The 13,017-nt window shown below is 68.8% G+C and overlaps 1 protein-coding gene across 5 annotated transcripts; it reads left to right on the top strand.

Moving 5' to 3' along the window:
• Positions 1–469: 469 nt before the first annotated feature.
• Positions 470–12,975, top strand: LLGL1 (LLGL scribble cell polarity complex component 1). Of its 5 annotated transcripts, none has more exons than XM_063344784.1 (23): positions 470–693; positions 3,447–3,544; positions 5,639–5,720; positions 5,798–5,928; positions 6,348–6,506; positions 6,587–6,749; positions 6,848–6,983; positions 7,071–7,125; positions 7,240–7,397; positions 7,479–7,696; positions 7,820–7,887; positions 8,199–8,352; positions 8,770–8,874; positions 9,087–9,379; positions 9,469–9,622; positions 9,701–9,854; positions 9,951–10,234; positions 10,493–10,757; positions 10,868–10,979; positions 11,082–11,170; positions 11,282–11,405; positions 11,511–11,590; positions 11,851–12,974. In XM_063344784.1, exons 1-22 carry the CDS (start codon positions 613–615, stop codon positions 11,587–11,589), a joined length of 3,162 nt encoding a protein of 1,053 aa, XP_063200854.1. In that variant the 5' UTR covers positions 470–612; the 3' UTR covers position 11,590; positions 11,851–12,974. The 5 variants fall into 5 exon arrangements, with proteins under 5 accessions (XP_063200854.1, XP_063200853.1, XP_063200851.1 ...); XM_063344783.1 differs by having other exon boundaries at positions 471–693; positions 11,076–11,170; positions 11,880–12,975; XM_063344781.1 differs by having other exon boundaries at positions 471–693; positions 11,076–11,170.
• Positions 12,976–13,017: the final 42 nt, after the last annotated feature.

The following is a 13,017-nucleotide window of genomic DNA, read 5'->3' as shown; positions in this document are numbered from 1 at the left end:
TGTCGTTGAGGCACCCCATGGCTGTGGGGCCTTATAGGCCAGGATGAAGCCTTGAATCCAGGATACTCCATGACCGTGGAGGCCTTGCCGCCAGGATGAGCCGTCCTCGCTGTGCCCCCAACCAACCCGGAGAGAAAAAAACGAAAGAAAGTTGGGGGGTGGGAATAAAATATATAAATAAATAAATAAAGCGCCCACAGAGGGCGCCTGAGGTGAGGGACTACAAATCCCGTCGGCCCCCGCGGCGGCGCGTGCGCAGCGCGGGTGGGGGGGCCGCGCCGCGCGCTGAGCACGGCCGCGAGCTGATTGGCAGAGAGGCTTGTCCGTCAGTGGCCGCGCCCCGCCCCGCCGCGGCGGTGCCTGCCCGGGGCTCGGCGCGCGGCGCTCGGCGCTCGGCGCGCGCACCGAGACCCGCCACCGGCACCGGGACCCGCCACCGGCACCGCCCCCCCATCCCCCCCCCCCCCGCCCCCCCCTCTGTCCCCCGCCCCCCGGCCGGGACCGGCACCGTCCGCACCGGGACCGGCACCGGGACCGCTCGCCCCGGTACCGGCCCCCGGGATCGCCGGCCCCGCCCGCCCTGCCCGGTACCGGGCCGCTGCCGGCCCCACCATGATGAAGTTTCGGTTCCGGCGGCAGGGCGCCGACCCGCATCGCGACCGTCTCCGGCACGATCTCTTCGCCTTCAGCAAGGTGCGCCCGGGGCGGGGGGGGCGCGGCGGCGAACCCTCGGTGGTGGTGGGGGGAACGTCCACCGGGAGCTACCGGAGGTGTCGGGCAGAGCCCCGGGAGCGGGGTGCGGGCAGCCCCCCGGTGGTGCAGGCTCCGGCACCCCCTGGGCGGGATGCCGCCGCCGCCGCCGGGGAGCAGCGCACGGGGCACCGCCCCCCCGGGGACCGGGGTACACCCCCGGGGGGGGGGGGGGTCGGCCGCGGTGGGGAGCAACGTACCGGGAATCCCCGGGGAGGAGACACCCCTGGTGGGGCGGGACCCCCGGGTGGGGGCGGGTACCGAGACCCCCAGGCTGGGGGGCTGCCCTCCTCCCCGGGGGTGCAGCGGACACCCCGCCTGAGGGGACACCCCCTCCGGTACCCGGGAGGCAGCCTGGGGCAGGATGCCACCCCCCCACCGGCGCGTCATCCCCCTTCCCCAGCCCCCCTGGGGTGGGGGCTCCCCCGAGCACCCCGGTTCCCGCGCTGCCCCATGGCTCCCCCAGGCCTCGCTCACCGGCAGCGGCTTTTCGGGGCACCCCACGGCCCCCCACCCCGTCTAGCCCCGCAGCATCCCCGGCTGTGTGCTCTGTTGGGGGGCTCAGCCCCAAACTCCCCTGGGGTGGGATATGGGGGGGGGACAGACCCCCTACGTCAGCAGGAAAAGCTGTGGTGGTGACCCCCGGCGCTGGGGGCTTGGGGTCCCCTGGCACCCCAAAGCTGTGTCTCAGGGGGACAGAGGACATCGAAGGCCCAGAGCTTGGCTCCCCCCCACCGGCACCGGGGAGGTTTCCCGCTAGGCCCCCCTCATGTGGCGTGGGCAGCCCCCCCGCCTTGTCAAACAACCAGGGAGGGACCCCGCCAGCCCTGGGGTGCCGGACCCTTCCCTCGGCACATCGGCAGGACGTGCTGTGCCGGTGGGTGCCCAGCCGGGGATCGGTGCGCCCCATCCCCGGAGCCCCACGGCATTGGGACCATCCTCCAGCCCTGGCTGCGGGAGCAGGAGAACACCGGCACCGGCCCCTGGCTGAGCCCAGACCGTGTCCGTCCGTCCGTCCATCCTTCCGCAGCATCCTGGCACTGGCGTCAGGCGCTTGCTGTGGTCGTGACTGTGGGGTACGCCGGAGGGACCGCTCCGGATCACCCCACAGCGGGGCCGGGTTGGGAGGTGTTGGGTTGCGCCGCGGTGGGGGGGGTCCCAGCCAGCACCCACCGCCTTGGCACAGCCCTGTTCCCCCAAAAACTCACCACTGTGGGTGAGGGTCTCACTGGGCTGCGAGGCTCAGCCCAGCCGGAGCCCCCCGATTTTGGGAAGGATGGTCCCACGGCCGGATCCTGCCCGAGCAGGCGCCCTGGGGGGTCTGCACCCAGAGGGCTGTCCGGGGGGGGGCCGGGGAGTGGCCCCACTCCGGACGGCCCAGCGCTTGGGCTGCCGACTGCCCACCTGCCTCCCATTAACGGTTGTTTTTCCTCCCGAGCTCCAGATCTGCCTGGGATTTGCTGTAATTTGGCCGGGAGCGCTCCTTGGCCGGGCCGGCACAGCCTTCCGGATGCGGCTCTGCTGCCAGGCGGGAGGAAGGGCTGGGACCCAGGACCCCCATCTGGGGCTCGGGGTGCAGGGCAGCTGGGAGGGCGCTTTTGGAGGAGTGCTGGGGGGTCTTTTCCGGGGTCGTTGTATCGCTTCCCGGCCTAAAGCATCACCGGGATGTCCCTGTGCTGCTGCCGTCCCAAGTCCCGCCACCATCCTCCAGTGCGGTGTTCATCCTGGGGGGATTTCAGGGTGACCCTGCGTGGAGCTGTCACAATGACTGGGACACACAGACATCCGTTAATTCGCCCCCCCAAGCCAGGCTGGGACCCTCTGGGTGCTCTGGGGACGTTGTCATGCCCCTGAAGGTGTCCCTTCGGAGGGTGAGCGGGAGCCAGGGGGTGACGGTGGCTGTGCCGGCGGGTGTGAAAAGCTGCCCCCGTGCGCCTCGGCCGCCCCAGACAAAGGGAGCGGGTCAGGATCCGGCCAGTCTGGCTCCGGCGCCTCCGTATCATCTGATCCAGCCATCGCCTCTCAGCCAAGCTGCCCCCGGGGCCACTCCCCCGGGAGCCCCACGGTCCCCTCGCCGCGGGCCGGGGCGGCGGATGCCCCCCGCGTCCCCCCGCTGCCAGGCGGGCAGCCCCTCCCCAGCCAGCGAGCCCGGGCATGCCGTCGCCGGCCGGGACTTCCTTGGGAAGGTGCCCGCGGGCGGCACATGGCTCCAGAGGGGATGTCCCCGGTGCTGGCAGGTCCCGCTTGCCTGGTTCTGCCACCCGGCACCGCAGACCCCCGGGGATGTCGTGGTGGGGGTCCCGCCTGCCTGTGGGGCTGAGCTGGACCCCGCTCACGCCTCCTGGGGCACCCGCACCTCGGGCAGGGGTTTAGGGTGGGGGGTCCCTTCCCCAAAGTGCTGGCCGGGGGGGCCTTGTGCAAGCTCAGACCTCCCCCGTCCTTCAGCGTGGCTTTTGGGTTTGGTCCATCTTGGGGTGTCAGGTGGAAGTTGGGTGGGGAATTGTGTCCCCCCACCCCAAGGACACCCCTTGGTGGCACTGGGGGACAAGGCAGTGTCCTCATGCTCCTCCATCATGGGGATGAAGCTCAGGCTGGTGCAGGATGGGAACTGTGGATAGAGCCGTGGGGCAAAGAAGGGGTTTGGGGGGATCCAAGAGTGGGGGGTCCCGGCTCTGACCTGCGTGTCCCTGTGGCAGACGGTGGAGCACGGCTTCCCCAGCCAGCCCAGCGCCCTGGCCTACGACCCCGTCCTGCGCGTGATGGCCATCGGCACCAAGGCGGGAGCCGTGAAGCTGTATCCTTTTCCCCCACTGAGGGCAGGAGGTAAGGACCCCCCCGCGCCCCCCCTGGCTGCCCCCATCCCGGAGGATGCCGGGAGACATGGCCGTGCCGGCGTCCGTCCATCCAGCTGGGCTGCAGCTGGGCTGGGAAGGGGGGGGCGGAGGAAACCCCCGCCTTGCCCGAAACACCAGGCGTGGGGGGGGGCGCTTCCCAGTGTCACCTCCCTTATCCCGGGGCGGGGGGGCTCCTGGCCACCTTTGGGGGTGGCTGCCGGATCAACCGGGCGAGGGGCAGCAGGGCCTCTGGACGGCCTGACACTGGGGTGGGGGGGCCCGGGGGTGGGGGGGACACAACACGACACGACGACGCGGGGCCCGGCCGGGCTTTGTTGCCGGCAGCGTGCAGGGAGACTTCAGAGGGCTGCTGGCGGGCGGCCAGGGCTGGATGCGGCCCGCGCTCGGGGGGCCCTGTGCCGCAGGAATGTTGGGGGGGGGGGGGAAGGGGACGTGCCGGGGGGGGTGGATGCGGGGGTGGCTGCGCCCAGATCGGGGTTGGGGTCAGGGTTTGGGAGGCTGGGGGGCCGCCGCACTCCTCCTCCTCCCCCCAGCCAGCGGCTCGCTGCCTCCGGAGCACAAAGATGGCGTTTTTTTCTTTTTTTTTTTTTTTTTTCTTTTTTTTTTTTTTTTTTTAACTGCCAGTGCCAGCCCGGTCGCGATGTCGCTGGCCGCTCCGCTCGGCTGCCCCGCTGTGGGGTGCTGGCTCCAGCCACCCCTGGATCGAACCCCCTCTGGGGGCCGTGGAGCCACCGTGGCGGGGGGCTGTGGTGCCCTGCGCATCCTCTCCGGGGATGTTTTTGGGGTGGTACCCGGCTCGGGGCTGGCAGTGGGGTGGCACGGTCTTGCCCACGGCACTGCAGCTGGTGGCCATCCCGCCCCGCTCCGGCTGCCACCCAGAAGATGCTTCTGGAGGTTCAGGGTGCCGGGGAAGCTGGGGCCGGGCGAGGCGGCAGCCGGAGCTGGCCTGACTGGTGCTACTGGTTAGTGGGGGCACCCATGGGTGCTCCCCGGCTGGGCTGGGTGGATCTGGCTGCAGACAGCCCGGCATCGAGGGGCGCCGCAGCCTGGGGGATGCCCCGGGGCAGCTGGGGGTCCCTGGGCTTGGCGGTGAGCTGCTACCACCGGCGTTCCCCGGCCACCGAGAGCTGCCTGTCTTTAGGCCAGCGGCACCATTGGGTGGGGAAAGCCCCCAGGAGGGGTAAGGACGGGTGGCATCCCCCGTCCCTGCAGCACCCAGACCCCCCCTGCGTGCTCCCCCTCGCCTGCCCCGTGCTCTGGCCTCCCCGAAGCCTCTGCGGCTCTGGCCTGGCTCTGCCGGCTCGGCACAGGCTCGGCTGTGCCCAGCGCTGCCAGACAGCTCCTGCCTGTCGGTCCAGGCAGAGCCGCCGGGCCAGTTCTCCATGCCGAGGGCACCGTGGGGGGGCGGCCGGGGGCAAGGACCACAGGGGCTGGCGGATGGAAGCCCCCGGCACACGGTGTGTGCCGAGCTGTGGCTGCGTTGTGCACCGTCGATGCCGAGCTGCAGGAAGGAGCTCGTTGGGACCGGGGGTGTCGGGGAGGCGCTGGGTCGGCGTGCACCGTGCGGTGCTGGAGCTGCCGCCCGGGTCCTGCCCCGGTTCCTGCTGAGCGGCGTTACCGGTGGAGGAGCCGGGACCAGTCGGGTGAGTGCGGCTGTGCCGGCGCATGCCGAACCCCACCCTGCTGCCGGTGCCTCTGCACGGCCACAGCCCTGCAGCTGAGGAAGAAGAGGGTGGCAGAGGGCAGGAGCCGGCCTGGCCCTCGCACACCCACCCCGGCCACGCGCCGGCTGCGTCCTGACCTGGGGCATCCCGGTTGGAAGTGCTTGCTGGATCCCAGCCAGCCCTGGGGACCGTGGTACTGAGCCCTGGCTCTGGGATGCTCAGCCCTGTCTCGCCCTGGGGACGTGGGACGGGGCTAAACTGGATCCTGCTTGCAGAACTGTGACCTGAGGAGGGAGAGGGGGAATTTGGACGGGGGGGGGTCCTGGGCATTCTCTACCTTTGTTGCTTCTTTGACGGCCCCCCGCCCAGATACGGCGCGCCAGGCGTGGAGCTGACGGGCTTACACAAGGAGACGGCCACCGTCACCCAGCTGCACTTCCTCCCCGGCCAGGTAGGTGGGTGTCCCTGTGGGGCCCAGGAGCAGCCCCCCCAGCCCCCCACCCACCCTGCCGTGTCTGTTCCCCCCAGGGCTGGCTCCTCTCCCTGCTGGATGACAACACGCTGCACCTTTGGGAGGTCTGCCAGAAGGATGGCTGCTCCCACCTGGAAGAGACCCGCAGCTTCGGCCTCCCGGGACGCCCAGGGTCCGACAGCGCTAAGTACTTGCCTGGGGGGGCGGTCCTCAGCCGCTCCCCGCGTTGGGGCTGCGGCCGGGAGTGATACCGCTGCCGGCTGGGAACCGAGCGTGGGAGCAGCCGTCCCCACTTAGGGCGGGATGGCAGCCAAGGTCCCCTTGGTGGCAGTGGTTTCCTTGCTGGGATGCTCCTCCAATCCTGACTGGATCCCTGACTGGGATGCTGCGGCGGCAGGGGGTGGGGCAACGCAGCCCTGGGCTTTTTATAGGTGCTGGCAGGTCCTAGGGGTGATTAATGGCTCTAATTGCTGTTAGTGCTGAGGCTGTCCCCGTCCTCCTGGTCCGATGGGGATACAGTGTCAGGGCAGGGGAGGTTTGGGCTCTCTCTGGTGCTCCCTCAGACCCAGCATGGGGCTGACGCAGCCCCCTGCTCCCCCCCTCCAGCTGCTCCCCCGGCATCACGCGGGTGACGGTGGTCCTGCCAACGTCTGCTGGCACGGTGGCCTGCCTGGGCACCGAGGGCGGCGCAGTGTATTTCCTCTCCCTGCCCACCCTGGTGCTGCTGGAGGACAAAACCCTCTTCCCGGACGAGATCCTGCAGAGGTGAGCCCCGCCGGCCCCGCGCCCCGTCCCCACCACTCCCAGCCCCCCCCTCACCCCCCTGTCTGTGTGTCGCCCTGCAGTGTCCCCGATGACTACCGCTGCGGGAAGGCGCTGGGGCCGGTGGAGTCCATCCAGGAGCACCCACGCGACAGCAGTCGGCTCCTCATCGGGTACAGCCGGGGGCTGGTGGTCCTCTGGGAGCAGAGCACGCGCGCCGTCCAGCACCTCTTCCTGGGGAACCAGGTACCAGGGCTGGCGGGGGGCTGGTGGGGCTGTGGCCTCCTGTGTGTTCCCCCCCATCCCATCCTGGGTATCGAGCCCCTCTCCGTGTGCCCCCGCAGCAGCTTGAGAGCCTGGCCTGGGAGCAGAGCGGGAAGAGCATCGTCAGCTCCCACAGCGACGGCGGGTACATGGTGTGGGCGGTGAACGGTGCCGGCCAGAAGACCCAGCAGCCCGTCATGTCCACCATCCCCTACGGTATGGGGGAAAATCGCAGGGTTGGGGGCTGATCCGCTCCATCCTGGTGCCGGTGCTGCAACCGCAGGGTTGATATTTCTGTTTCAGGTCCGTTCCCTTGCAAAGCCATCAGCAAAATTCTCTGGCGGACCTGTGAGTCCGGGTATGTCCCCCGTACGGGCTGGGCTGGTGATGGGCACAGGGGCTGGGGGGGACCTGGGCTGTGGGGAAGGTGGGTCTGAGGTCTGATGGAGGCTGCTTCACCCCGCGCCCCCAGGAACCCCTTCATCATCTTCAGTGGGGGAATGCCACGGGCCAGCTATGGCGACCGGCACTGCGTCAGCGTGCTGCAGGGCCAGACCCTGGCCACGCTTGACTTCACCTCCCGCGTCATCGACTTCTTCACCGTGCAGAGCGCTGAGGTGGCCGAGGGAGGTACGTCCCACCGGGGCAGCACTGGGAAGGGGGTTGTGGTGGGGGGTTTCCACTAGTAGCAGCCATTTCCCCCCTCCCCAGGCTTTGAGAACCCCCGTGCCCTGGTGGTGCTGGTGGAGGAAGAGCTGGTGGCCATTGACCTCCAGACTCCGGGCTGGCCCACCATCCCTGCCCCGTACCTGGCGCCGCTCCACTCCTCTGCCATCACCTGCTCCTGCCATGTTTCCAACGTGCCCCTCAAGCTCTGGGAGAGGATCATCAGCGCCGGCGAGCAGCAGAGCCCCCGGCTCTCCTCGGCGGTGAGTGGCAGAGGGGGGGAAATCTGGGGTCCCCAAGCCCCCCAGGATGGGCTGGCGGAGGGGTGACCCTTGCTCCTGCTCTCCATGGGTGGGCTCGATCCCTTCCTCCATCCCTCCCTCCAGGCTTGGCCCATCGATGGGGGGAAGAACCTGGCCCAGGAGCCCACGCAGAGGGGGCTTCTCCTCACCGGGTGAGTGGCCTTGCAGTGGGGAGGGGGCCTGGGAAACTCAAAATGTGCTGGAGGGCGGCGGGACACGCATCCCCAACTCCTTCCTGCAGTCAGGGAGTGGGATGGGGTGGTGGTGGGGGTCCCACCACTCTTATTGGGTGGTCTGCCCCTCTTCTTCTTTGGCTTGATGGCTGGGCAGGAGTGTGTCACCGGCTGTGTTGTCCCCCTGCTTCTGGCACGGTGGCTGCCAGCACACAGGCGGCTCTTGTTAGCCAGGCAGATGTCAGGGCCCTGCGCTAACAGAGCCTCCCCATGTCGCCCCCCCGGGCCAGGCACGAGGATGGCACGGTGCGGTTCTGGGATGCTTCGGGGGTCTCCCTGAAGCCCCTCTACAAGCTGGGCACCGCCAGCATCTTCCAGACGGACTGTGAGCACAACGACAGCCTCAACCAGGCGGGTGAGGAGGAGTGGCCGCCTTTCCGCAAGGTGAGGTCCCTGGGGCGGGGGGGACACTGCTGCGAACCCCAGCACCCCCCTGCCTCCACCAGCAGCGGGGAGGGGGCAAGCCCAGAGGCGGGCACGGAGGAGCACCCGCCAGAGCCATCCCAGCTGCACCCTGGGGACGTGTCCCCCGGCTCGGGGCACAGCTGCCGTGTGATGCCCGGTGGGGACACAAGGGCTGCTTGTTCCTCATGCCCCGTCTCATGGGTCTGCCCCAGCGTCGGCGGGGAGCTGGGGGACGCGTGGGGACAGACCTTTCCCGGGCGTGATGCCCGGAGGAGCCCGTGTGCCACAGCTGGTACCCGCCAGCTGGTGGCGGGGGGGGGGACGGACATGGGGGTGCACTGGGGAGCTGCCTTGCAGCTGTATGAAGGTGCCTGCCCCTCCCCGTCCCTCCCGCAGGTGGGCTGCTTTGATCCCTACAGCGATGACCCGCGCCTGGGTGTGCAGAAGATCGCTCTCTGCAAGTACACGGCCAAGATGGTGGTGGCCGGCACGGCAGGGCAGGTAGGGCAGCAGGGGACAGAGCCGGGGCTGCCGGGCACCTCTTGGCTCCCCCATCAAGGACACGTGGCAGGAAGGGGGCTTCAGACCCTGAAGACCCCCACGTCTGTCCACGAAGGGCTTCTGCTCTCAGAGTTTTGCCCCTGGCTTGCAGCAGGGTGGCTGTCCCGGGGGGCTGGCATGCATCCCCCACCGTCTGCGCTTCTCCCCTACAGGTGCTGGTGATGGAGCTGAGCGACGAGAAGTCGGAGCACGCGGTCAGCGTGGCCACGGTGGACCTGCTGCAGGACCGCGAGGGCTTCACCTGGAAGGGCCACGACCGGCTGGCCCCCAGGAACGGGCCCCTGCCCTTCGCCCCTGGCTTCCAGCCCAGCGTGCTGGTGCAGTGCGTGCCCCCCGCCGCCGTCACCGCCGTCACCCTCCACTCTGAGTGGAACCTTGTGGCCTTCGGCACCAGCCATGGCTTCGGACTCTTCGACTATTACCGGCGGAACCCCGTGCTGGCCAGGTATGGGGGGGATCTCGGTGCTGGGGACCGCATCCCCCCTGGAACGACGTGGCAGGGGTCCGGGCGCTGAGCAGCATCGGTGCCCGCAGGTGTACGCTGCACCCCAATGACTCGCTGGCCATGGAGGGGCCCCTGTCCCGCGTGAAGTCCCTCAAGAAGTCCCTGCGGCAGTCCTTCCGCCGCATCCGCAAGAGCCGGGTGTCAGGCAAGAAGAGGCTCAACAGCAGCAGCCCCTCCAGCAAGGTGGGCAGCGAGCGGGGCCGCCATGGCTGCTCCTCGTCCCTGCTGGGCAGGGGGTGACCCCCGTGTCCCCGTCCCCAGGTGCAGGAGGCCAACGCGCAGCTGGCCGAGCAGGCGGGACCCCCCGAGGTGGAGATGACACCTGTGCAGCGGCGGATCGAGCCCCGCTCGGCTGACGACTCGCTCTCAGGGGTGGTGCGGTGCCTCTACTTCGCTGACACCTTCCTACGAGATGGTAGGACTCCCCCCTTCCTGGAAAAAGCCCCCGAGCTGGGCCTGGCTGGTGCCACACTGTGAGGCTGGGGCTCTGACACTTCTCCCATCCCCGCAGCTGCCCACCACGGCCCCACGATGTGGGCAGGGACCAACTCTGGCTCAGTGTTCGCCTATGCCCTGGAGGTGCCATCGCAGGAGAAGTTTTCGGAGCGGGCAGTGGAGGCGGTGCTGGGGAAGGAGATCCAGCTGATGCACCGGGCGCCGGTGGTGGCCATTGCGGTGCTGGATGGGCGGGGGAACCCCCTCCCCGAGCCCTACGAGGTCTCACGGGACCTGGCCAAGGCCCCTGACATGCAGGGCAGCCACTCCATGCTCATCTCCTCCGAGGAGCAATTCAAGGTGAGTGTGGGGCTTGGAGTCCTGGTGTGGTGGGGCTGGGACGCACCACCCGCAACGTGTCTCACGTCCTCTCTGGGTGTCCCCATCACCCTGGGCAGAGGGATGGAGATGACCGTCCAGGGGCACTCCTATGCCTGTTCCCAGGGTAGTGGCTCCGAGGGAAAGGGGCTGCCCTTTGCCAAGGGCTTCTGTGGTGGGATGCTGCTCGAGTGCCACCCCGTTATCCCCTGGCACCTGCATCCTCTTGCCCATCCCCAGGTCTTCACGCTGCCGAAAGTGAGCGCCAAGACCAAGTTCAAGCTGACAGCACACGAGGGCTGCCGGGTGCGGAAGGTGGCCCTGGTGAGCCTGGCCAGCGCCGGCTCCGAGGAGCGGCTGGAGAACTGTCTGGCGTGTCTCACCAACCTGGGTGACATCCACATCTTCACCGTGCCCAGCCTGCGGCCCCAGGTCCACTACGGCTGCATCCGCAAGGAGGACATTAGCGGCATCGCCTCCTGTGTCTTCACCAAGCACGGCCAGGGTGAGGACACCAACCCTGCGCTGGGGGTGATGTCCCTTGTAGATGGGACATCATCTCTGGCTGGAGCCCCGCGGGGGTCCCTAAGGCTCTTTGTTGTCCCCTCCTTCTAGGTTTCTACCTAATTTCGCCGTCTGAGTTCGAGCGCTTCTCGCTGAGTGCCAGGAACGTGACAGAGCCGCTGTGCCGGCTGGAGGTCGCCCGGCTCCAGGACACCTGCCTCAGGTGGGATGTGCCCCAGGGATGTGGGAGCTTTGCTATGGCAGCACCCGCCCCGTTGCACCGGCTCCGGCAGTAACTTCTCCCCATGTTTCCTTCCAGCAACAGCTTGATGGCGACGCCGAAGCTGCCGCAGGCGAATGGCACCCACGTCCCATGCAGCCCTGAGGGCCGATGCTCCCCCACCGACAGCGACCGTGAGCGATCACTCTGTCCCCATCATGTGCACTGCGTCCCTGTGGGCTCTGCTCTGGGACGGCCTCGTGTTGTGGCTGTCCCAAAACCTTCCCATCCCCATGGCTCCCCAGGGTCCCCCGAGGAGCACCCGGCCGCCTCCTCGCCTGGCACCATCGATTCCCCCAACAGCAGCATGGAGAACCCGCTGGACACCACCGGGGATATCACTGTGGAGGAAGTGAAGGATTTCCTGGCGTGAGTTGGGGGGGAAATGGTGTAAGCAGTGCTCGTGGCCCTTGCCGCTGGCACCGAGGGGCTGCGGCGGTGCCCCCGGCTGCCTCTTATCCGGCTCTGCTCCAGGTCCTCGGAGGAAGCGGAGAGGAACCTGAGGAACGCCAGCGAGGACGAGGCACGGCCCACGGGGATCCTCATCAAGTGAGGTGTGTGAGGGGCTGGTGGTCCCCAGGGTGGGCACGGGGGTGGGTGGCCCTGTGCCGCGGCGGGGACATGGCTCCGGCTGCAAACCTTGGGGTGCCACGGGCTTCGGAGCTGTGACCCCCCATGCAGTGCCGCAGCATCCCCATCCGTCATGGGACAATGGGATTGTGGTCGCTGGCGCTTGTAGAGGGGTGGGGAGCAGGGGGGTACCATGTCCTAGAGCCCCACCAGGTCCCCTTCTCAGGGTCTGCGTCACCCGCAGGCATCACCGGCCTCCCCGGCCCATCTCAGTGCTCGGATTCCCGGGATGCGTGACTCGACTGGACCCCCCCGTGCCCTCTCCCTGCGTAACGTAGACTCGCCTCTTCTCTAACATCCGCGCCGGCCGCCGCTGCACCCCGGCTCCGGCACGCTCCCCCCACACCTCCCTGCCCGGCCGCCCGCCCCGGCCCCCCCCACCGGCCCCGAGCTGGGGTCGTGGTGCACAAACTCTTCCCGGGGAAGATAATTTCATTTTTTATACACGGTTGAGTGTCACTGTCCCCGGCTCCAGAGCCCACTTCCCGGGGGATGCTGCTGCTTCCCTGGCTCCATGGGGAGGGCTGGGGCTTGCGGACCCTTCTCATCCCCCCTGGTTTTGGTCCCTTGGGGAGGTGGGGGGCCGGGAGTCCCTGGGCACGGCCCCCCCCAGTACCCTGGTCTGTGTTTACATGCCCGGCTCCCTGCAGTTTACAGCCCCGTCCCCTGCCTGCCGGGAGGCTCCGGCTGCTGCCTGGGGACTGTCCCCTTCCCGGGGGAGCCCAGCGTGGACCCCCTGGCTTCCAGGTGGTCACTGGAGGGCTTGAGCAGCCTGGAGGGGGGGGGGTGGTCACAGGTGGCCTTTTTCTCTTAGTGGCTTCTCCAAGGGCTATTCTCCAGGTTGGGCTCCGTGCCTGCTGCTCCTTTCTGACACTAATTCCTGCCACGGGTGGGTTTGGGATGGGATCGCACTGCAGGGGACACACCAGTTCCTGGCCCTAGTCCATGCTGGTGCTGAGGGCAGGTGGGGAACACAGATGGGGCATGGAGTGGCCCCATCCTGGGGGGTCTCATTGTGCCAAATCCCCTCCCCAGGCTCCCCAGCTCGGCCTCATCCTCACAGGGGGCTGCGGTGACACTGGCTCTGTCCCCCAGGGGCTGTCCCTGTGTGGCTCCGGGGCTCAGCCTGGTACCTGTCCCTCTCCTTTTGGGGTCCTGGGGCCGTTTTGGACACCCCCCCCACCCCCCCCCCCGCAGCCCTGGGCTCTCTTACGGTACGTGTGTGGCTGGGGGGGGGGAGCCGGGCGAGGCAGCGGTGCCCTGGGCTCCATCGCTGCCTGACGGGGCCGGGGCTGTAGCGTCCCTGGTAGAACCCCCCCCCCCCGACCTCATCTTTTTTTTTTTTTTTTTT

Source organism: Chroicocephalus ridibundus, chromosome 8 (assembly GCF_963924245.1).
Source record: "Chroicocephalus ridibundus chromosome 8, bChrRid1.1, whole genome shotgun sequence".
NCBI classification, from domain to species: domain Eukaryota; kingdom Metazoa; phylum Chordata; class Aves; order Charadriiformes; family Laridae; genus Chroicocephalus; species Chroicocephalus ridibundus.
The sequence above is the reverse complement of the archived record's forward strand: the minus strand, read 5'-3'. Positions and strand labels throughout refer to the sequence as shown.

Bases quoted from the DNA above. Each gene is read 5' to 3' on its own strand.
- LLGL1 (XM_063344783.1), top strand. From the start codon at position 613: ATGATGAAGTTTCGGTTCCGGCGGCAGGGCGCCGACCCGCATCGCGAC. The intron at 7,126-7,239 runs GTATGTCCCCCG...CCGCGCCCCCAG, and splicing joins TGGCGGACCTGTGAGTCCGG to GAACCCCTTCATCATCTTCA. The intron at 9,623-9,700 runs GTGGGCAGCGAG...CCCCGTCCCCAG, and splicing joins GCAGCAGCCCCTCCAGCAAG to GTGCAGGAGGCCAACGCGCA.